The 25,272-nt window shown below is 41.7% G+C and overlaps 1 protein-coding gene across 1 annotated transcript in view; it reads left to right on the top strand.

The window, feature by feature from the left end:
- Positions 1-25,272, top strand: part of ARHGAP32 (Rho GTPase activating protein 32) — a 267,273-nt gene that overhangs the window by 175,799 nt on the left and 66,202 nt on the right. Inside the window, exon 10 of the mRNA XM_034754531.1 lies at positions 7,308-7,389. Coding sequence (XP_034610422.1) covers positions 7,308-7,389 — 82 coding nt within the window. The remainder of the gene's footprint in view (positions 1-7,307; positions 7,390-25,272) is intronic.

Raw genomic sequence — 25,272 nt, 5'->3', positions numbered from 1 at the left:
GTGACTAAACTAAGGAGCCAGCCACCTTCAGTCTTCTCCTGCGATATACTCGATGGCTTCGATTTTCAAAATAGCTAAACCCATTACATGTTCCAGAGATGGGCAGTTTTTCTGAAGGAGTCTTTACGCTGACTCTAAAGAGGGTGGTCTTCCCTGGCTGATCCTACTGCAGTGAACACACACTGGATAGGGACTAAACATTGGGGTTGTTTCTATAGAGTAGTAAGTAACAAGAACCTAGTTCAGCCCAATGAGACTACTCATGTACTTTAAGGGCTGGTCTACACTGGGCGGGGAGGGGGCAATGTAAGATGCGCAACTTCAGCTACGGGAATAGCGTAGCTGAAGTCGACGTATCTTATTTCGACTTACCTCGGGTCCTGATGGCACGGGATTGACGGCCGTGGCTCCCCTGTCGACTCCACTACCGCCGCTTGCCCTGGTGGAGTTCCGGAGTCGACAGGAGCGCGTTTGGAGATCGATATATCGTGTCTAGATGAGACACGATATATCGATCCCCGATAGATGGATTACTACCTGCCGATCCGGTGGGTAGTCTGGACTTACCCTAAGTTAAGCATGTGCTTAAATGCTTTATTGGATCAGGCCCTTTTGTTTAGCCCCTGGCAGATCAAGCTCTGACTCCTTTCTGGTGTTTTCTTTATTACTGTGGCTGTATGTAAGGTTGCACTCTCGTTTAGTTGCATAAACATGTTGTCTATCTTTACTGAATTGATCTTGTTTCCCTTGATTGTTCTCTCTCTTTCTCTAGGCTATAAGGGTTTTTCTTATTACAATAGTTTTTCTTGTCCTTCTGCTAGTAATTTGTACCAGGACAAAATGAGAAATCTAAAGTGAATACAGAGGAGTTGGTTTAAAGGTTCTGGGGAAAAGGAAGGTGTTGTGTAGGTAAGGAAAGGGATTATGGAACTAAGAAGCTGCAGAAATGACCTGTGAACACATCAGGAAGGGGAAGGAGGAATAATAATTATAAAATGGGAAAGACTCTAAAATTTAGTTGTCTTGAGGATAAGAGAACCTGGACGAGACAGAGATGTTGAGGAAGCGAAGCAGAATAAGATGAAATTTCAAGGGTAGCATGAGTCAGTTGCACTTGAATGATGATCAATAGCAGGCAGAGTCATCTGATGTGTTAAATTTCTCTTTGCTCCATCTTAGCATTGCATCGCTCCTGCATGTCTTGTACCACTACTTCTGTGTTAAACATTCCGCTCACACATTAAGGAATCTGGAAGAAACTAGCTCACGATTCACGTGCACAGAAAGATCAGCTACGTTGCACCGGGTCTGGAAATTTTTAAAGGGAAAGTCCAGATTGACAGTGTGTGCATTTGCGTGCAGATAACGTCTGCAAAGTTACGTCATGTCTGGCGGAAGAGTCAACAGTCACAGGATGAAGATAAGATCAGAAATAAGATCACAGGCAGTTAGGAGTAATTTCAGGAGTGAGGGAGCTGATTCCACATGCTCCCCCTGAATATCATAAGGCAAGTGTCAAGTTTTTATTACTTCACTTGAGGTGGCTAATTCCTTCCACTCCCTAGTCCCCATCCTGAAAGCTTATACTGTCGATGAATTTTCATGTTTGACAAGGGATGTCATGTTTCATTAGTGCCAGAATTATACCTAAATACAGCGTCACATCAATCCCAGACTGAGCTGCCATGGGGCAGTTGTGGAGAAGATTGTCTTAGAGCTTAGAAGCCCCCATCTAGCAAATGGACTCTTGTTAGAACCACTTTCCAGGCCTGGGTGTAACAAGACAGGGTAAGCAGAGCAGAGTAGCCAAAGACCAGGCTGACTGGATTATTCATTGCAAACTGTCAGATTTCACAGTGAATTTTTACATTCCCACTGAGTAACTGCATATATTTGTCCAAGGGGAGCCTTCCAGACGGTATATACTCATTCGCACACAAACATCCAAGTCCCTTCCACATAATAAACCTTTCCCCCTTGTCATTCATGTGAAGAAAACTAGTCGCACAGATGTTTATGTAAAAGCAAATATGAAAGAATACAAACGTGGTTGGATTGAATCACGGGTCAGATTTAGGAACATGTTTGGGAACTCATCTTTCTGGTTTTCACTCCACTCCAGTGAAATGGATCCATAAGGAACACATGACTTTAAAAAAAAAAAAGTCTCCAAATGTCTGCACTTCCATTGTAGCAACATCTTTCCTGATTAGATGGCAAAGATGCTGTAGTGTCTGTGATGCAACCCACCTCCACCCGTGGAACAAGGCGATCACGTAGTGTTTGCTTTTAAGACAGAAAATTATGTAAAGTGGAGTTTTTAATGACATTTTCACTGATCTTTATGTTCACGTGTCCTTAATGAATCCCACGACATTCACTATAAGATTATTCCCCAAACACAATCTTCTCCTCATTAAGTGTCACCCTCCTCAATCTCTTCAGTGTGGTGTTTTCCTTCCTTCCCTTCATCCTCTATTCTTTCAGTCTTCCACTCTCTCCCCACAGTCCTCAAGAACTAAAACCCTGGAAACAATCATTTCTCTTTGCCGCTTTTGAGATGCAATGGCACATTTTGCCATTCTTGATAAGATCTCTGTTGAAAGACAGACCCATGAACCCTTGGCCTTTCAAATGTCCCCTCTAACCTGTATTCCGTACAGAGCACAGTTAAAATTTGCTGATTTAAATCCTAATCCTGTTTGGGATTTCAAGAATGTATAGCATTCCCCCAAAGACCCATAGATCTGCCTTAGATTGGTCAGGATAGTGAAACAGACTATTAGTTGAGAGTGTTTTTCTTTGTGCATAATTTTGCAATGTAGAAGTTTTCAGAGTAAAATAAAATGTTTGAATGCGAGAGAGCAAAGCACGTTTATGTGAACTGAGCACAGGTTTGCAAACTCAAGTCTTTAAAGGAAAAATTGAATTCTAGCTTCCGTTTGTTGCTTTGGGAACCCAGTGCTGGAGGCAACCATCTGGCTGGAGAGAGACGTCACTCGTGACACAGGCTGTGTGAAAGAGCCCGCTGGATGCATCTCTAGTGACGACATTTCTCAGCCAGACGGCCACCTTCATCTGCAGGATCTGAGGTGCCAATTGCAATAACATCTTAGACAAAATTGTATCTGAGTTTATTCCTGGAAACAACAAGTTTCCTACACTATGAGCAGTTCTGCTGCTTTGCTGAGTGGAAGGGCTGTACTTTACCTGTAAGTATGTGACAAAAAAGTGTGTGTGTGTGTGTGTTGGCCATTCCCTCACCTTGCAATGCTGTTGGCATTAGAGTCCCTTGATCCTTGCATGGCAGTAGTATCAAGGGTGGGACTGTGCCTTGCCCTTCTGTCAGTGAGGAGATTCTTTGTATCCTCTTCTGTCTGTCTTGCAGCCATGCAGGGCTGAGCACCATGAAGCACAAAGAAAACTCTAGAGGGGAAAAATCTGAGTCCTCATGCTGCTAACTCTGACTTGTGCCAGTAGTCAGTGTCTGGAGTATTTACTACGCAGATTTATGTCCGTAATTCTGTTAGAAAATTGGTCCATATTGTCTGTTGTATATCTGTTGTAGGTTGTGCCTGCCCTGTAGTGCCCCCTGCTGAATTAGTGTGGTGCTGCATGTACTCCATGTCTCAGTTTCCCTTCTCAGGAAGTGCGTAACTCTGCTTCAGGCACTCTTGATGCTTGACTTAATAATATTCTCCTTGTGGCTTGTTTATTACGAAACCTCATACAAAAGGTTCCATAGCCAAAAGTCCCAAATAAAGGCTTTCTGGAGCCTGCCCTGTAACCTCTATTCCCAATCACTTCAGGGTTATCTTCGCAGTCGTTATGGCTGTCTTTATGGCAGGAGCCCAGCCCTCCTCTTGGAACTTGGGTAGTTCAAGCAGTTCTTGTCCCTCTCCCTTACCAGGAGTCCCCAACTCTCCTCCTGGAGCTGGGTTGCAATTTACCTCTATTCCTGTGTCTTCTCCTTACAGCAGGAGCTCCTGCCCACCTCCTGCAGCTGGGTAATTGAAGCAGTTGTTATCCCTCAGCTGGCTCCACTTAGTCCTCAGGCTGGTGACTCAGGACACCTGAGTTGGGGTTGGTCCTGCTTTGAGCAGGGGGTTGGACTAGATGACCTCTTGAGGTCTCTTCCAACCCTGATATTCTATGATTCTATGACACTGCAGAAGCCTTCTCTCACTCCCTTCAGCGTCTGCAGGCATCTGCCCTGCGTGAAGGAGGAGGCAGCATTTACACTCGTCCCCTTGTCCCAACTCATGGCCAGTTGGGAGAGAGGGGAACCTTGCCCCAGGCCTTTAAAGAAGCAATACCAGGGTTTCCTTTCAAACCCTGCTTGCTCCCGGGACTGTTTCCTCTCTCCCAGTATTTACCAGGTCCTTGTATCTATAATCAGACCTTACAACACTTAAAAAGCCAGACCAGGAGGCAAGCTGGACTGACCGGCAGGCAGTACTTCCCTTAAGGGGTAGATTATGTTCCAGACATGGCACTGTGACAAGGTAAAGTAGGATGATTATACATTATAAAGCAACATTTCCAAAAGGCTGATTCGTCTTGGGCATTGGTGGTGGTGATAAATATTGTAGCCAACAAACTCTTTGTGAGTTTTTGTTACTCACAATTTTTTTTGTAATGGTTCATTTTTATAATAGCAATAAGATACATCCAGGCAATGTAATACTGCCCTATATCTGTATGGTAGAGTGGCTGAAGACACAAGGTCTTATGTCTCCCAAAGTCTCCTGTGATACAAGGAAATATGGCAACACTCTGGAATGTCTTAATAATAATTTCTTTATCCTTCTGTAGACCCTTTCACTGAATGCTTTGCAAGCATTAATTAAATGTCAGACCTTGGCTGCAAAGAATCATTACACCCATTTGAGGAAATCGCTTAGGCACACGCTTAACTATAAGCATGCACTTACGTACCTGCCTTGATTTCCTGAATCAGGGTCTTACAGAGGAGTAAACTGAGACTCTGAGAAGCAAGATAAGTGTTTATTTTTTTCATGTAGGTGTTGAAATACAGCAAAATCTGCAGCAGGTCATTAGTCTAAGGGCTTATCCCAGCATTGTTTTTTCAAGCAAATTTCATGCATGGTGTGAAGGCTCCTAAATTCAGCTTGCGTTATGGCCTTGAAATGTGATAGAAAATAAAATTGAAGATTGCCTTTAAACCATGGTAGGAATCTGTGCAATAAGTGGTGCTTCTCTGCATCCTGGTTAAGAGTCTACTGTTGTGATGTGATGTTTGGCATATGCTAGTGGGGGATGATGACTCTCTGCATTAGATAATGGGTGATGATGCTTTTGATGCGAATAGAAAATAGAGGGTGGGGTTTATTAGGTTGTCAGACTTGAAGTCCCTGTTTGACACTGTGCAAAGTAACATCATCCTCTTGAATTCTATTACCTGGAAAGGTATTTTATATAGTTTATCTGTGGCGTAAATACAGTTTTTTAAAAGAAGTGTTGGGAAGCCCAGAGAGGGAGAGAGATAGAAATGTACACTCTTCTGTCTGTCAAGAAGCAAATGCAATACTAACTAGAGATGGCAATGGGAACAGAGTAAGTACATTAAACTCTTCCTGGACTTCCTAATGTTATATTAGTGAGGGGCTTTTCTCTCCACTCCACCTCAGTCACTAATGTAATTATCTGGCAAACAGCATATGTGAAACCAAAGACATTAACTTGTCAATAAGCCAGTAAATCATTATAACGAAACCCAAACTAGCAATGCTGTTTTAAAATTGCAGCTTGCTGGCCCATCATTGTGTAAATTTTAAAGGGAGGCGCATTCATCGGATGAGATTGAACCTATCCTTAGCCCATGAAAAAGAAAAGTTTTCATTTTGTTTGATAGCTGCTGTTAGAGCAGTAATGCCTCCTGTTTGCTTAGATTCACTAAGGTGTGAACAGTTTCCCCATAAAGATGCTTAAGAGCCTCATGTGTCTTCCCGTGTTGGCATCATGAGATACCATGGGTCTGGCATAAAAACTAAGGCTGAAGTGCAATTACAGGGGTAATAGAAACATTATTTATGATCGTGTCAGGATAACCCAACCTCTCCCTGCTTGATTTAAGATGTGCAGCAATCTTTACCTTTAGATGACCTTGCATTTATCTAAGTATATATCATCCCCGCTATTAATTTTAGTACATTGCCAAATCCTTTAATCCTGGATCATGCTCTAACAGTGCCCTGCTGCATCTGTTGAGATTAACTCTTGGACTGAACTCACTTATTTATACAAAATCATGAAAACTTTGTATGGAAGGCAAGGAAGCAGATTTAAAGTGGGTCAGAGCAAGGCATAAGGGGTTGATTGTGACCCTGGAAGAATGATCTCTTGAGAAGCTGGGAAGAAAAGGTTACTCAGTTACAGAATATAAGTCTTTAGAACTGGTACCAGCAAAATGAATTCAGGAACTTGTCGATACAAGTGCAGCTAAAAATTCTCTCCTTTAAATGGCAGTTAGTAACGTTTGTTGTTAACCTGGCAAGATGGAGATGTCCTGAGCATGTGCCGTGTTTTCTCTGGAAAGAAACAGCTGTGTGGAGTGTGTTCTGAGATGTCTAGAAGCAGTGATATAACTATCTTGGTGTTTGCTGTAGAGACTCTGAAAGTAAACAGTGCTGCATTGTTCATTCCCTAATGTGCTCCCTGAGCTGGGAGCTGCATTGTTTCTGTAACAGGGCATTGTGAAAGCAACTGCGAGAGAAAAATGCACAAATATATTAGTCTGCATTTAAATTCATTTTAAGAAAAGCAATAAAAATAGAAGATATATGTGAGTGTAATATATTGGCAGTGGAAAAGACATCAGTATTGCTAACATTTTGAATTCAGCTGAGTGATATATCTTTCATAGTACGCACAGTGTTTGAAATTAACCCCGGTGTAGACTAGAAAACGGCTTTGCACCCCTCAAATTTCACTTGAGCCTGCAAGCCATCTCATCTGTATGCCCAAATGCATAGTTTGTTGCAAGCTGAAATATTTATGTTCTGTGGAAAAAGCTTTCATATTTATAACAAAGTTTAGTGTATTACACAACACTAATTACTTGGCTCATAGACTTTCTGGTTACATCATTTTTGAAAAATCATAGTTATACTAATCCATGTGTATGTTTCATACAATTGTGAAGTAGTATACAAACAGGCTTAAAAGAGAAAAGGTAACTAACACATGGCTTCTCACACACAGTAATTGGCAGTATACACAGCTTTAACTATACTATCTTAAATATTTTGCATTCATACCCTGTTTCTGTTTTTCTTGTCATACAGGTGGGATTCTTTCCGAGCGAGTGTGTTGAGTTAATTAACGACAAAGTTCCTCAATCTATGACCAACTCTGTGCCAAAACCAGGTATGTGTGTGTGCAGTTAGTCAAAACATTTTATGGAAGTCCTCTCCTCCATGCTCCACATTTTATCGCTTCTTTTACACTTCTCATGATCTGTGTTTCATTGCATCACCCATATGTTACACTGTGTTGGGCGTCTTGCATTCTCTTTGTTTCGTTAGCTAATATCAATGTGCATTTCATGTGTGTTTTGAAATATTTAGACTTCCAAGGTTTTGGGGTCCCTTCCACAACCTCTGAGTACACTCCCTTCATCAATCCTGCTTTTGATGCCTTTGTCAGAGTGTAGTAAATTTTTTTTTTTTTTGGTATGGAATGTAGGGGATGAGCCAAAAACTATTATGTCCACTTTGATACAATGGGGGTGATAGATACAATGGGACCTGGGGGTGGAGTAAGATCTTGTCTACACAGGGACACTCAGCAAAACTTGACTTTTTAAGTGGATTAGTTAAACCTCATTAAATCCATGTATGGGTACTCTTATTTAGAATTAAAGTGTCCTTAATTTGGTTTAACTTAATTCACTTAAATTCAATTGAACAGAATTGAGGCCACTTTCACATTCTGAATAAAATCATCTACACAGCAATTTAATGCGGTTTAACTAATCCACTTTAAATTCACACTGTTAGTTAATTTGGATTCATTTTCCTGATAGCCCCTATATAGACAAGCCCTTAGATACAATAGGACTCAGATCCTAATCACTCCTGATTCTGGATCTGCAAATCCAAAGCCCAAACCCACCTTTCTCATCCCACGTCTTTTCTGGATAACCAGGTGTTGTATAAAGTGCAGAACCATTATTGCGGGAATGCATTGATCAAGGAAAAATTAAATGGAGAAAAAGATGTTAGACCTGATTCTGCTCTCAGTTCCACTGGTCTAGTTCAGGGCTAACTCCACTGACTGGTGCTTGTACATGCACAATCAGACCCCATGTATTTTTGCACATCCTAATGATAGTGAGATTGTTCTTTGCTCTGTTTTCTTTAAAAATCCTGTTTTAAAAGGTCACCCTAACTGCTGTCTCTGTGTCAAGGGGGAAACCTCTTGAAATCACTGATCTGACTGCGTTAAAATGATGCAGCACAGCAGCAAGAAATCCCTCTAGGATAATTGAGTGATAGGGAATGAAGAGTTTCCCCCTTTTCTGGGGAATGCCTGGGAGAACACCCACCTTAATGACGCGTTTTATCTGCCAAGAGTGCCAATCTGACGACACTTTTTTAAAAAATTGTGGTTCCAGGGATTGAGTGAAATTCCTTTTGGCAACTTCTGTTTTAGTGCTCAGGGCTTGTGGCTCACCAATAGAGTCATGAACGCTAAGGTATCTATGCAGTGCATCAATCTGCATGCTTTGAATGGCTGAACATTCGAAAAGAATATTTTCCACTGTTGCCCCAATCCCCCTGCCCTGCCTTCATCCTCTCCAGGAACGTGGGAATGCACTTGTGTTAGCTTCTCTGTTGCACAGCTCATTAGCAAGTCAAGTCATTGCAGCAGGTGTGCACTTAGTAAATCCAGTATGCTTTCTCAAAGCTTGAACTTGATCTGTAAGTACTGCAGTCATTCACTTCTCCAACCGTGTTTTTATCAGTCCGAACATGTAGACAAAGGTAACTTTAGACCCTAATATAAGCTGGGCCGAGGAAAACAATCACAGTCACTAGTGTTTATCATTAAATATGGCTCAGGCAATTAAATTAAATGTCATGAATCGCTGTTGAGTAGTTTCTTACTAAGCCTTAATGAGAGAGAATGAAGCAGCATAGATTAATATATCCTATTTGGCTTTAACAGCACACTAGAGAGGTGTGTTTTTTTTTCACAATCAAAGAAAACATTTGTTTTAGATTCAGTATAAAAAGCGCGAGCTCTGTTGCAGTTAGTACATGAAAGGATTATTAGGTCTCAGTGTTAACCTTCCTTAATAGTTGCCCCATAAATACAGTAGGCCCCAAGGATTCAGCATTTACTTAAGGCTATCAAGAAAAAAACCAAAGCCGTATCTTAATCCTACATTCAACAGAACCTGCACATTAAAAATAGAATCTTGATTTACCATCTGTCCCATTGTAAGCAACCTGGTTTGGGAATGGAGAGAGGTATTTACATGTATAGTAGGCGGCACAGCGGCCTACATATCTGGAGAATTCAAACATGTTTTTAACCGTGGTCAGTTTTTTAGGTTCTTCTAAGAAATGTCCTAATATAGAAAAGCTGCTTAGATAGGACAGGCCAAACTAGTGCCTATGGGTAACATTTTCAAAAGAGCCTAAGTGCCATTGACTTTCAGTGAGACGTAGGCCCAGATTTTTAAAGATATTGAGGCATTGCTGTGCTCAGCGTTGCGACACCTAACTGACTTAGGAAGCTAAGCCTCATTTTCAGAAGGCACCTAGGAGCCAAAATCCCATTGATAATCGTTGGTATTTTGGCTCCTATGTGTCTAAGTCCCTTTTGAAAATGAGATTTAGGCTTCTAAATCAGGTAGGTGTTGTAATACTGAGTGCAGCAACTCCTAAATACCTTAAAAAATCTGGGCCTTAGGCTCCTAAGTAGCCAAGTCCCTTTTGAAAATTGGATTTAGGCTCCTAAATCACTTAAATGCTTTTGAAAATTTACTCTATAGCCTTATATCCAGCATCACAAAGCAATACATCAGAGTCCCAGTTCAGTCAGCACTTCTGCACATGCTTAACTGCCTTGTTGAAAAGGGATTGATTTAAGAATGTGCTTAGGTGCTTTGCTAAAGTGGTCCCCAAATTAGCATCTGCTCAGCACCTCCTGGAAATCTCAGCTGAAAAGACAAGGCCTGGAGACTGAACTATTCATTCAGTTTTAGAAGCGGTCCCTCCACAACATGGTTAAAGTTGTGTTGGTGGGACAGTGTGGAGAAATCTGTATTTCCCCTACCTGTGTTGTGTGTGTTCTGTGAATATAATGCGTGACTCAGGCTTCCAGAGCAGTCTCTGAACACATTAAAATTCACATCAGATATCTTTTTAATTATCTGTATTTTAGTGTTACCAGGGAACAGCGAGATGTTTTTCCAACTGGAATTGGTTGGAGCCATTGTCCTTACTTTACCGCAACTGGGTATTCCAACCAGAATCAACCTAAGGTTTTAGATTTGGACTCAGTAAGGCATATTTAGCAAAATGTGACCTTTGTTTCCTTAATCAGAATGTTGTGTGTGAAACATTCAGGATGTTTTGTATCTGCAGCATTGAGTTGTTTGCCATGAAGGAATTTACAAACATAGAACTGATTGTGTTGTTTAATTGCTCATAGATTTTGCTGAATTAAGTAATCTAATGAAAAGCAGATGTAAAGCAAAGAATTTCCTGCCCTGCTATTTATTATTATTCATAATGTCTGAGACCTTGATTTGCAGAAGTGATGGGAGTAACACTTTAATAGACCCATAAAATACTAGGTTGGGCTTAAATGAAGTACAATTAATGAGTGAGATTCAAATGAAAATGAGATGTAGGAGGCTAAAGAGGAGAGGTGGGACTAGGTACAGGTTGCATTTAGGAATAATGTTTCTTTAATTATAGAGGTGTTTGCTAACACCAGAGATGTGAGCTGAGTAACTGTCTAAAGAATAACAGGAAACCTGGATTTAAGTGAAAATTGTATCCATTTTATCCAGTTATGCTGATATTCAAAGGCCTAAGAAAAGAAAAAATGCTTCTTGCCATGAGTTTGCTTTAAGATATATTTGACAGTAAAGCTTGTAATTAAAACTAGCATTTCTGAACGTACCGATGGCATCATTTGTGAAATGAAAACCCAGTGTAACACTTTAAATCCTTTTTAATTCTGCTTTAATACAGAATTCGTAGTTGTGTGTAGCTGTATGTGTAGACCTATATCTTATTAATTCAAAATAAACAGCCCAATTTATGATAGTTAAAGTGGATTCCTATATTGCTTGGAATGAATTGGCTCTTTATAACCATGATTTTTATCACCGACATCAGGCTTATAAATACCAAGCTTTAATTTCAAGTGTATTTCAGTATTTATTCTGCAAACGTAGCGTCTCGAGTCATGATCCAGTGAGACCTCACAAGCTTATCTGGAGAAGACTCAATCAGTATCTCCATGGGGCAGTACATAGAAAAGCTAGGTGCTTCAGGAATCAGTGAGAGCTATTCTTTGAGTAGATTTTTCCCTTTTGAATTTGCATTGACCAGTGCCCCAGATTATTTCTAGTGAGCCCAATACCACAGAAGTAGAGCTGGGAAAATAATGGATTTTTTGGTTCATTGGCAATTCTGAAAAATCAAAAACATTCCTTTATGGGCAAACTAATAATGGAATTTTTTGAAAATTTCAGCGAGCCAAAAGTCAGAAAATATTTCAAGTAGGATTAAACTCGACACAAATTTACGAATAATTTTGGGTCGACTGAAACTTCATTTTTCAGCAACTAAACTGTTTGCCAAAATATTTTGCCTAGCTCCGTGCAAGGCACTTTCCTCTTTCAGTTGAGGCCCACAACCGATGACGTGTCTCTGTTTATTAAAAACTTCATAGAACATAGAAAGAGTGTTAGCACTGGCCAAATTCCCATTTGTTTGAAACACCAATCCACCTTCTTCAATTCCATTTCATTTGGCAGTGGAATTCTAATCTTCACTTCCTGCCCCAAATGATTATGTAGTATTGGTGTGCACTGTTTGACAACTAGTATGTCCCACCCCAGAAGTGACTGAACTTGAATGATACTGTAGATGGAAGTAGTTCATGTCTGTATGGTTTTTAAAGAGTTTTGGGACACTTGGAGTTGACAGATGAGACACAAATTTTAGATATTATTATTCTTCCTGGTGAGATGTGAGCCTTTTGAACTTTCAGCCTGCTGCTTAGCTGAGAGAAAACAATCAGTGTTTTTCCTCTAAGTGGAATGTTTGGAAGTGCCTTTCAAGTGTTATTTCCTCCTCTCATCCAGTACTGTTCGTCTCTGGTAGGTGTTGTCTGGGAACAGGATGTGCATTTGTTCATATCATCTCAGTTTGTCAGTTTTTCATTAGAATGATTTTAGGCATCATCTCTTATGTGTCGTCTTTGGTCATTAACCTTTGGATATCAGCTATGGTAGTTAAATGTCATTTTAAAAAGGGTATCATGCTTATCCTCATGCATAAACTCGCTGTATGTCTTGCTTGTTAACATCTAACTTGTTACTGTGTGTCTCATCCTGCATCAAGCCTCGCTTACCAAATCTTGTCTCAGAAGTACTTTAGCTTGACAGTTTGTTGGAAGGTGTTTGAACATTGTCACCTCTTAAATGGGGAGAGATTAGTGCCAATATGAAAGCAAAGCATAAACATAAGCAGTTGACGGCATGAAGTTCTGAGCGTAATGGAGAAGGGGTGGGTTGGTGCGGAACATCTCCCTCTCACTCATTACTCTTTCAAAGCTCTGAACTTGTTAAAACTCCACCTGGGGCTGTGCCACCACTAACCCAAATAGCAGCCTTGTTTATGACCAAGGAATTCATTTTGTTTAGATTTAATGGGTACATTTACTTATCTGCTATCTATATGCACATATATACTAGCAAATCCTCATTAAGGCGTAACACCATATATAAAAAATGTATTATAATTATATATAATATATATTTATATGGTGTTACGCCTTAATGTGGATTAGCTAATATTGTAATGCATGTGTTACAAGTTGTTAACGACAAATAAATATTTTTAACATCATAATGAAGATGAATCAAAACTCCAGATTCAAATAACCCACTGAACTTCAGAGGTGTTTAAAATCCAGGTCTGCGGTATTGGAAATGAATCCGTCATTTTAAATGCAAAGATGTAAAACTGAGTTGCACCACTTGTTTAAGAGATGGTTGCTAACAAAACAAACGCTGAAGAAGTTGAACCTGCATTAAAATAAGATCGTTGTAAACTCTGGAGAAAAGGACAAAGTGTTTTGTTTAAGATGTCCTGGAATATGCAGGTGAAGGGAGCAAACAGCACAGGTTCAGTAATGCAGGTCCTGTATTCAAGCAGACCAGTTAACATTGGTTAATACTCATTGGAAATAGATTCTAGCTGGCAGTTACGCTAGACAATACAAATGGATTGTTAAAACGTGTATAATTAAATGTAGAACCATTTTTGTTAATCCTCAACCATGATTTAAAAATAATGAATTATTGAGTTTTTAATGTATAACTTTCCTGTTAAATCGAAATTGAATTGGAATTTCAGTGAGCCAGCTTGAGACTAAACTTCCAGTGTGCTGCTGGCAAGGACCCAAATGCACTAATGTGCCTGGGGCTGATACATGTAGTTCTCTGTGTAGTAGCCTGAAAATGTTCTCGTAATATCGACCAACTTAGAGACCAGTTCTACAAGATGTTGTGTAGTCTCAGCTCCCCTTGAATTTAATAGGTGCTGCAGGTGGTCAACACCTTGCAGGACTGGGGGGACCCTCTTCTACATGTGCATCTTCTTGTTAAATAAATTGATCTTTTTTTTCCCAAAGCATCTTCCATGTGCATGTCTCAGTTGTTATGGGCACCACCTGTCAATCAGCCCCTCAGGCTGTGTGCTCATAATAAGACTTTAAAGGACATAGTCAACTTGTTTAAGACCCAGATTTAAAGTGATCTAATCTGGTGCGAAATTACTCCTGGATTCTTACTGGCATTTGGTTTTTTAAATTAATTATAAAAACAAACCAGCCCTTGGGGCTGACACATCAAATAGGCTCCTCTCGCTATTCTGCAGTGAGTTAATAGAGCCTTGTTGTCAAAGCCCTGCATTTTCCTTCACGTCTTTGCGGGCCATAATGCACAGACTGAGAAGTAAGTTAAAGCAGCTTTTTGCTTTAGCGCCATTGGAAATGAAGCAAAATAAAATGTAAAAGGAGACCCAGTCAGGGTATATTATTTTTATAAATGTAATATTGCAAACTCCGAAGATGATTTCTTTCCTGGTTGGAATTGTCCATCTTTATAGAGATGATACAGCTCCCATACTTGGCTCTGATTCAACTGAGCACATGTGTGACCTTAAACACATGCTTACATCCCATTGGAATAATGAGACTAAATCATGTGTTCAAGTGTGTTGCTCAGCAGGGATGGGATAAAAGTTAAAAAATAGGCTCAAATCAGGCCCCATGTTAGGTGCTGAGGTCCTTGAACTCCTGTTGACTTTAGTGGGGTTTAGGGAACTCAGCACCTCTTGGAAGGTTTCCAGCACCTTGCAGGATTGATTAGGTCCATATTAATGTACATCCATATGTGGGTTTGCGAGGAAATGGCACTACATGCAGTCTAGCCACGCTTGAATTGAAATTGACCCGTTTTGAATGGGTGCATGTTTTAACCATTTCTTTCTTTCTTTTTTCAATTGTACCTTCCCAGTATCCCCTGCCCACGGAGCCCGTCCAGCGTCTTGGAGCTACTTCCCCCCTTGTACGTTTTCATTTATTCCTCTTTTTTTCTCTTTCTCTCTTCCTTTTTGCATACATGCCAGTCAGTAGCTGCGATGCTTTGAGGGATGTTCAAGGAAGCCAAAGCCAGACTGTATTGCAATGTGGAGACGAAGGGAGGGAATATGATAGAGGAATATAAAATCATGAGGGGTGTGGAGAAAGTGAATAAGGAAAAGTTATTTACTTGTTCCCATAATATAAGAACTAGGGGCCACCAAATGAAATTAATGGGCAGCAGGTTTAAAACAAATAAAAGGAAGTTCTTCACACAGCGCACGGTCAGCCTGTTGCCTGAGGAGGTTGTGAAGGCTAGGACTATAACAGAAAACTAGATAGATTCATGGAGGTTAAGTCCATTAATGGCTATTAGCCAGGATGGGAAAGGAATGGTGTCTCTAGCCTCTGTTTGTCAGAGGATGGAGATGGATGGCAGGAGAGAGATCACTTGATCACTACCTGTTAGGTTCACTCCCTCTGGGGTACCTGACATTAGCCACTGTCAGCAGACAGGACACTGGGCTGGATGGACCTTTGGTCTGACCCAGTACGGCCGTTCTTATGTTCCTTTAAGATCTTTAAACATAAAACAAATGCAACTGGGAAACCAAGACAATGATAATTCTAACCCTCTTCTGCCAAAGATGCTAGGGTCACTAAATGGCATTAAAACCATGATCAAAGATGAAGAAAACACCTTTGTAACCCCCATGCAGACAAAATGAGGGTGTCAACTGGAAGAAAGATGGGCTAAAGAGTTGGGAGATGGAAGAAAACTAAATATAGCTCGGACAGCGCATTATATATTTTAAAACAATCTTCAGGAGAAAAATAATTAAGCTGATTTTCTTAAAAGTGGGTAGATAATTTTATTAGTACCGGGCACTCCCCAGCCCCAGAATGACTCTGTGAGAGGACCTGGTGGCAGCATTCTTTTGGTGCCTAGTACAGCGGGGCCCTGATTTTGGTTGGGGCCTCTAGACGCTGGTGCAACACAAATAATAATTAGTCCAATATCAGTAAAATTATACCCCCTTGTCAGAGATTTAAGTTCTTAAAGGTGGAAGCCTGATATGTGTTGAGCCTCCCTTGTACATCCCCCACCATAAGATGCTTTTTTATTCTTGGGTTTCCATGATTCAAATAATAAACTTTTAAACATATTGGGTATTTAAAAAGTCCCCATCTCCCTGCCCCACCCTTCCCCAGCAAATTGGTCTAAAGATGGCGCTTTGCACTGCATGGTGGGGAATGGGAATGTGGTTCCTATTTCCAGTATCCTCCTGTGTGGATCAGCAGGGATTTGGGAACCATAGCAGAGACATCTCTGGATGGAAGGAAGGGTGTCATTTGACAGACTCGTTCTGTCTGTTATGAGGAGCTGCTTTGCTGAATGCCCCCAGTGAAGCAGTGGGGGTTACAGACTTGGCAGAAGGATACTGGCCACTTGTGAGGCCGCAAAGGAGAGTAACAGAGTAGTACATGGTTGTCTCTGATAGGGCCATGCAATAGGGGAAGGCTTTCCTTCTTTCAATATTGCCAGCAATGTCAGTAATCATAAAGGAGCTGTTTTCTTTGTCATCCCAACTTTCAGCAAAGAGCCCCAGGGTATTGATATCGGGGCAGAGACTCCAAGAATGAGGGTAAAGTTGATTGACATAAGAGGCCATATTATTGACATACAATGTAAATACATTTTGCAGTGAGGATAGTGAGTACTAGTGAGAGCCAAGAGGGGTTTTGGTTTTGAGTTTTTTGGATGTGTGGAAAAAACAGAGAGAGGAAGAATCTTCTTTGTTTCTTCTTGTACAGAAAAACTTTGTGGGAAAGAAGTAAACCTTGATCCCTCCAGAAATGCCATTCTTTCTAGGGTTCAGCAGCAGTTAACCTCAGCTGACGTGTTTTTTTTCCCCTTTGTAACATGAAAAAAAGAATGGCTACATCTCTGGTTACTTAATGCAATCTGAAAGGTCAACACTCAGACTCACTCTGCTTTAAAACCATTTTGTTAGAGGGAAGAGTTCAAACACTCAATCAAGTATAATATTTCTGCTCAAAGGTATAAAGCTTATTAGTGGTTTTGCTTGTTTTTCATGTGAAATTAATTTCTTTTGGCAGCCATGTCCCTTTCTGAGTAATACGATTGAAGCAAATAGATTAGAAATTTGGCTGCCACAGTGCATGGAACACCAGTACATCCCACGTGAGACTTCATTGACATGCTTAAGTGTTCGTCTGTGCTCTACACTGGTGGTTCTTGTTTGTAATATTTCCCTACATCAAAGGGCCCCAGTTACACATCTCCTGTTTCTAGTAATTTAGGAAGACTTTGTGTGTGTTTTATTTTTTAATAGAAGTTTCCCCCCTCCCCCCAGACTTTGCCAGTGTTAGGGGGTGGGTATCTCTCTTCTTTGTTTTTCTGCTCATGTAGCTTTCTTTAGAGTTAGAAGGAGATGCATGCTCAGCTAGGAGGAAAGGTTTATAGAGTATGAGCCTAATTTTAAGATTTGCTGAGCTCCCATGGCTCCCGTTGACTTCAACGGGAGCTGAGCACCTCTGAAAATGAGGTCTATATCTTTAGGGTCCTGACTACACCTGACACCGGGACTGTGCAAGCTACAGCCACGTTTAAACACCACTGGTGCTAGCAAGGTTCTAGCACTGCCATTATCAAACCATGCTGTAAACTCCCTACTGAGCTATCTGCAGCAGTTTTCTCCGGGGTAGGGAGGAGAAGAATCCTTATACACCAGTGTTAGAAACCTGCTGACAACAATCGTATTTCCATGTGGTTGCAGCTACCCCAGTTCTTATCAAAGGATAGGCTTGTGGGTAGTCTGCCTATATCTAGTTTTGCCCTCGTAAATGTGTAGAATGTATGATGTGACCTACAGAATCTATGCCTCAGAGCGCATCAGATCAGAACCCAGGCTTTTGACGTGTTCATTCTATTAATACTCTATCTGCAAATGAAATTGTTAGTCTCCTAGAGTTTGTTCCGTTAGCTTTTTTGAAATTAACCATGTTTATCCTTTCTCTTGCCTTGTCCCTCTCTGCACCCCTTTTCCTCCCAATTGCATGCAGATTTGGAGATGGCTAATGTAAAGCCAGGTTCTGCATGTGTTACAGAGACTCTGAACCAGTCCCAGCTGAGCTCAGGTAGAGCCGTTATGGACAATTAGCTTCTCAGTGTCCTAACCCAAAGTCTAACACTGTACGTGATAGCAGTAGCTATGTACTAACACCTTAGGTTTGGTTACAGAAGCTAGGTATAGTTGAAATAGATTATGTTGATTTTTATTTCTTTCTGAAGTCTGGAAAAGCAAGAGCCTGAGCCTGAAAATCCTTCTTCATGCAAGTTTTCTCATTGAAGTCAGTGGAACAGTAGGCTAGAGTAAGATCAGCAGGATTGGATTCTTTTAACATGGCAGCATTGACGTTATTCATTTGCATCAGGGGTGAGCTCAGAAATCTCCTCATCTGCATAAACTCTGAATCTAAAACACGGTTCCTTTTATGGCGCGTGTAAAAATACATGGTACCAAAACCGTCTTGTTCGTGCACCACAGAGGAGAGCGTGCTCAGAAAAGAAAGAGAAGAAATGTGGTTTAAATGCTGTAGTTTTGCAGCAGCTTAAATGGCCATGGTGAGTGCACCGTTATAGTGATCGCTCAGAACCGCTGTGTTGTCGTTGTCATGACTACATTGCAACAGCCTCTCAGGAGAAACAGTAGATAAAATAAAAGCACTCTAAGGGAGCTGAGGGACTATAGTGTGCCATGGATAGACCCAGCGTGCTCTAGCTATTCATTCGGCAGTTATTGCGAATGACTCACTAACACACATTTTAATTTCTTGTTTTTATGAATGAATATCTGGAGATCTGTCTTTAACATAATTTTATACAAAGCTACAGCCGAAGGGAGGTGTGTGGTAATGGGGTATGTCGCCCTTGTTGGCGTTCTCAGCAGAGCGAGATCGAGGATGGAATGCGTGCACAAAGCAACCATCAGGGCAGCAGAAGTTGTCCCTCCGAGGGAGGGCTGAGACGTTATCAAGGGTCAGTGCACGGGGAAGCATGCACTTCTCCTGTGCCCATTCTGCTGGTGTACAGAGGATTTCATTCTTCAGAGCTGTCAGCACAGCGTCTTTCCACCAGCACTAAATTCATCTTAAATAGTTTTAAAAAAAAGGAGGGGGGGATATTACAAGTGGGATTTTCCCAAATTGCCTAAAGGATTTAGGAACACTGGTGGTGTTGGAAATCGTGGGATTTTGTGCTCCTGAATTCCTTGGATGCACTTAAAAAAAAAAATCTTTGTAAGCTGAACGTAATAAAGAAATGAAGTGACCAAGAGCCATGAAGTACAGTTAGCGGCATGCTGGGTCGATGCTGTGCGGTGACAATGGATTAATTTAATATCTCGTGCAAAGAGTCCTGGTCCCACAGAACTCAGGGCTGTGGATCACGTGCTGTCACCATATATTTCTTTGAAGCACTTTACTCTACCCCCTTGAATTGGAACTGAAGTGTACTCCTGTCCGCACTATGCATTATTCACACGCAGTCCCTGTTTCGTATGCTGATTGTGTTTCCATGGGTGTCATTAATGTTAATGGATATTGCCATTGATGTTACTCTAATAAGTGAGTCACCAATACTTCCAAGTACTCTTCAGATCTTCCTTTTGCCTGCACTGTCCACAATATTAGCATCCTGTTTCTTTCTTTCCCACATATGAGGGCTAATTAATGAGCTTAATGTTTGTACAGTGCTTTGATGGAGAGTGCTTCAGAAGGGCCGAGTATTATTTTCATTGTCTCTCATAACTGCATGTCTCCCTATTGCCACCTCCTCAGCATTGCCCGTGCATGCCCCTGCCTCGACGCTACCTACCTCCGCTGAAATCCTCCTGGGCACTTTTATCTTCTCACTTCAAAGGTCAGCAGCAAAGGAATTTTTTTTCATTGGGCTTTTGCCCTCTTTTGCTTCCTTATAATGCATAAAGAAGGGCTGGATGGTTTTTTTTTTTCCCTCCCTCCAGTTCTTTCTCAGTATTATTTTGCTGCTATTTTGTACCCGAGAAATATCAGCAGAACTAAGGCAAGTCTTCCTTAGTTTTACTGTTTGGGAAGTTTCAGGACGTTTATTGTGAACTCCAGGCATAATGCTTCCCAAGAGGAGTTCCAATGACTTCCTATCATTAGACGATTGGGATTTCTTGGGGGATAGTAATAATGTCTTTAAGTGACTGCCCAGGACCATAACAGAGGTGTGGGATATGGTATCTCATTGGAAACACTGACTGCCTTTTTTGCTCTTTAAATTCATGTTCAGGGTTACAAAAATAGCAGTAACATTTTCCTCTCAGACATCATTTAACAGCACCCATGTTTCTCTTTCACTCTATGCCTCTTGTCCAGTTCCATTTCCCCCTTTCATGCTGCAGTAAATAAATAAATAAAAAAGTGGGGAGACCAGAGCAGTGTGCTGACATAATGGGGTGCTGCTATATGCAAGATTCACCTGCTCTGCATTGAATTCTAAACCCTAAAACCTGTAGCAGACCGTGTGAACTTGGAAGGGTGGTTTCCCAGAACTTCAGTTTTTAATATTCTAGGAACAAATATTAAAAAACTGTGGACATTAGACGCTCTCATAAATGTTTATTGTAGAAGATCTGAAGTATCCTCTGCAAACTAGTCTGTGTGCTGTAACAATGTATAAGAAGTGTTATAAATTGGGTGTGGGAAACATCCAATGTCTGTTCCTTGAAAACACTGTCAAAAGGACATTTTCGCACCCCTCCCCACAAATCTCTAGAAACCGCCTGCCATGAAATTACTCACTGTGCTTTATATGCAATTCAAAGAGCTTCTCAGAGGATTTACAGGAGTGATAAATCCCCTCAGTGCATGTCCTCCATCTATATATCAGCCACAGTCTAGATGGAAATCTCAAGCTCTTTGCAGACATTGAGCCAGTGAAAAGTGCTGTTTTAAAGGACAAGTATCTCAGAGTTTGAGGTGACCTGGTAGGACATTTAATGCAACAAATGAAGTGTGTGTGTTTCGTCAGGAAGCTGGGATCCAGGATGATCTGTCATAATATGTCTATAGCTGCTGTTGAGCTCCACCCTCCACCCAACCACCCAAATCAGCTTCAGAACATAGGAAGTCAAGCAATGTGTGCAATCAAAAGGCCATATTTCCTCATCCTCCTGTGGGATTTTCCACTGGAAGGAGTGCGTCAATGCCAGGAACAGACATCACCATTTCTTCATGGAGTTATGTCCAGTTAGTTCCATCAGGCACTGTGAGGTTTGCCCGTTCACCTTCATGGAATGAGCAGGGTTGAGGGTGGGTGAGGAAAATACAGTTCTGTTACCAGAAAACACAGATACCCAGAGATGAGGGTGACAGGTTATCAGCTGGGCCGGGGAGGGTTCTGCATAGAGACCCTCTATGCACCCATCCCTCTGGCTTCTGGCCTCCCTCTGGCTTCCTGATGGCACAGTTCTGTTGAAACCCAGAAAGGGGCACTCCTAGCACAGAGGTTGACTCGCTTTCTTCAGGCTTTGCGGGAGAGACTTTAGCCTCCCTCCCGGTCCCACCTTTTAGCCGAAGCCTGCCTGCCCTTTGCCTACAGAGAGACAGCGCCATATGGATGGCTCAGCCCCACCCAAAAAGGGCAGAAGTCTCTGTGCACAGTTTCCAGGCAGATGATCTGGCTCAAATTCTTAATATGTGAGTAAAAGTCTTGAACACGAACACCGCCCCCCAACCCCCCGCATTAAGATTCTCCCCCTCTTTTTATATTATGATACAGTCTTTAATGACGTGATCACATGCTGTTTTTTCCACATGACCCCTGCCAAATTCAGTGCACAGAATGGATGATGCTCATTTAATGAGCAGTTATTCAATATATTTTTTTCCTCTTGATTGTTCAGTGTGTTACCCCAGGCCTTATTTACTGCATATTACTCAAACCCTCCTCTGAAGACAGAGGATATGTCTATACTACCCACCGGATTGGCGGGCAGCAATCGATCCAGTGGGGGTCGATTTATCGCGTCTAGTCTAGATGCGATAAATTGGCCCCTGAGCGCTCTCCTGTCGACTCCTGTACTCCACCTCCGTGAGAGGCACAGGCGGAGTCGACGGGGGAGCGGCAGCAGTCAACTCACCGCGGTGAAGACACCACGGTAAGTCGATCTAAGTACGTCGACTTCAGCAACGCTATTCACATAGCTGAAGTTGCGTAACTTAGATCAGTTCCCCCCTCCCCCCACCAGCCGTGTAGACCAGGCCAGAGTTAATAATTTTGTCACGGGCATGTCCATGGCATTCATCACAAGCACTAATGAATTTATTTTCACAACGCTGCTATATCCTGGCTCCAGGGCTAGCTGCCCTTCTGTTCCCTCTTTGGTCTCTCTGAGTGCACCCCCTTCGGTGTTAGGCCTTGGACCGTATACCTCTCCTGGGGTGAAAGCACATGATTCTTTCACTCTTAGACCAGGCACATGGGATTGACCATGGTTTTCCAAGCAGATCTTACTGGATTTGGCATCTGCAGTTCTTCCCTTTGGGGTTCTGTGACACATGGTGAATACAGTTTTCAGACAGCCTTCTAAAACCCAAGGTACTGTTTAATCTTAACGGCAGGAAAAAAAGCATAGTAGAAGAAAAAGGGTTTTAAAACAACCAAAGGTCTATCAATTAATATTTTGCCTATCCTTGGTAAAGATCCTAGTCAGGCCTGACTTTCCCAGTCACCCTGCAACCCAGTTCTGGGAGTCTGTCTCACTTTACTGGCTCTCCCCTGCTTGTCTGGTTAAATCTAATCATGGTCCTTGTTCACAAGTTTGGACCCTCAACACCCTTGACAGAGGAGTCCAGTGAGCTCAGCAGGGGACAGAGGTAGAACATCTCCAGGGACAATGCAGGAGACATTCTCACCAAGTGTTGGCAGAGGAGTGACTGTCTCAAGCTGTTATGCTTCCTGTTTGTTTTCCCAACAGCTTGCTGTTGACCTAAACCAACACATCCCTACAGTAAACATCCTACACCATACAATAAACATCCCAATAGCTAGGTCAGCGTACAGTATTCCTAAATTACTGCAGCTCAGCCCGCCCCATGAGGTGAAGGGGGTATTATTATCCCTGTTTCACAAATGGGAAACCAAGGCACAAAGAGATTATGGTCAAAAATACCCACTCATTTTGGGTGCCCAATTTGAGACGTCTAGGCCTTGACATTTCAGCGCACTCTAGCATTGGAGAGCACTTGATATGTTTAAAGCACCGCTCCCATTGACTTCAGATTCAGCTGTGAGTGCTCAGCACTTCTGCCAAGGATCTCAAGTTGGGCACTCAGCAAATGAGGAACACACCATTAGTGACAGCCTGTGAAAAGTTTGGTTTTGACTTGACTAGTATCACGCAGGAACTCTGTGGGATAGAATCCAGTTCTCCAGGGCAGAACTCAACTGTCTTAACCATAAGACCACCCTTTCTCTTCCAGCAGTCATCTGCCTTACTCCCTACTGTCCTCCTTTGAGAGGAGAGTCCAGCAGGATATCAGTCATCCAGCCTCAGCCCAATTCTGCAGTGCCTGCACCCTGCAGCAACATAGGAGCATGCCATGGAGTAATTTCCTCCCACCTCACCAGCACCCAGGCCCATCTCTGCTCTGCTCCATGCGAGGAAGCAGACAAGAGCATAGGACTTTCCCAGAGACAGACAGTGAGTCAGTGGCAGACCCAGGATTAAAACTGCACAGCTGAACTCGACATGAAGTTGTGAAATTTGCCCTGAATGCCCCTGTTCATCTCCTCCTGAAAAGGGCAATTATTTAAGCATAGATACCAAGAGTGTCAGCAGTTAAAAGAGGCTTTTGGGGTCTATTGATAATGGTTTAGAGGAGGTCTCTAGCAAACGAGGAAGAGCAGTGGATTTTCAGGGAGCATGAAAAGAAGTTTAGAAAGCTGTAAAACTGTATGTGCTGAATACTCCCTCCACATACAGCTAAGAGTCTGGGGCTCTGAGCATATATTTCTGAATTTAACTCAGTTTTGAATTTAGTTTTTGCTGGTAGATCTAAAAATACTCTGTACGTGCACACAAATAAAGTCTGTAAATCACTGACTGGTTTAGCAAGTGAGCGACAAGCAATAATTTAAAGCATTTCAAATAAATTCCTAAGAATACATAGCGTTAGAACGTCGGTGCATTTTTTCCTCCTTTCTAATCCTTTAATAGTGTAGCTATTTTCCTGCAGGAGTAAAAAGAAGCAAGTATAAATGTTGGCAGTGCTGAAAAGGCTCTTAGGCATTCATGGTAGTGTTTCTTAGACACAAACTCCATGGAGTCATGGGTGATATTTGCGGTCAAATAAATATTATTTGTAATCTAAACAACATCATATTTTTGTAGGGTTTCCAAGGTGTTATGGAAAATTATTACCAGGTTCTTGTGTGTAAATGGGTTTTTCTCTTTGGAAGTGTACATTTTGGTATACGCCGCATTAACCAGGCCTCCATTTTTGAAAGCTCCAGTGATTAGGTCCTGGACATGTATCTCTTCCAATTACTTGCGGAGTAAGGTAACATTAGCAAGGTGGTAGAACTGGGCCATAAGCAGTGCTTTTGCAAGCACCAAAGTAGTAATAATAAAACGTGCCTTCTTTTCACACACTATTTTCTTTTTCACTCTGCCTGCTCTCTGTTCCAGTTTTCAAGATGGTCTTTTAAACTGGATTTGTTTTTCTCACCATTTGTGTCAAAGTAAGACCTGAACCGTATAGCAGTCAGTTTGAGCTTTCAATCCCCAAGTATTACATTAGGCAAAGGGCAGATTGCCCTTCCCTGCTTTTCCTATTCTTTCATTATAGCATTGTGCACCTGTAAATTACCATGGGAGTCAGTCTGTGGAGCAGAAATACTTTCAGGCAGATTTAACCACAGATGCGTGGCACATACCTCCAATCTGTTCATGCTTTTGCATGTGGATTTATCAAGGGTCGTGCTGGTGCATACCTTGAATTTCATGGCCCCATGAAAATTCACACAGGCAGCAGAATATCTGCTTAGCCTATCTGTCAGCAGGGGGTGGCACTTGGGCTCTAAATGTACATGCCTGCAGCTCTTGTGCTCTATTGGTTTAACATTAATGTTGCTACATCTCCAGGGAAAGTGAAAAGAGACTTAAACAGCAGGGTCAAAAAGGGGACATCATGTCAGCTAAACCACGTGGTAGTTAATAATCTTTGAGGCGTTCTTAGAGCAGTTAATTGTTTCTTGGTTTGTATGTGCCGTTGCATACGTTTGGGGAAAATCCGTAAATTATCACAGAGGAAGGCATAGTTTAGAATACTTCACAAGGTCTCCTACTACAGTCAATG

The sequence above is a fragment of the Trachemys scripta genome, chromosome 21 (assembly GCF_013100865.1).
Source record: "Trachemys scripta elegans isolate TJP31775 chromosome 21, CAS_Tse_1.0, whole genome shotgun sequence".
In the NCBI taxonomy this organism is placed as follows: Eukaryota; Metazoa; Chordata; order Testudines; family Emydidae; genus Trachemys; species Trachemys scripta.
The sequence above is the reverse complement of the archived record's forward strand: the minus strand, read 5'-3'. Positions and strand labels throughout refer to the sequence as shown.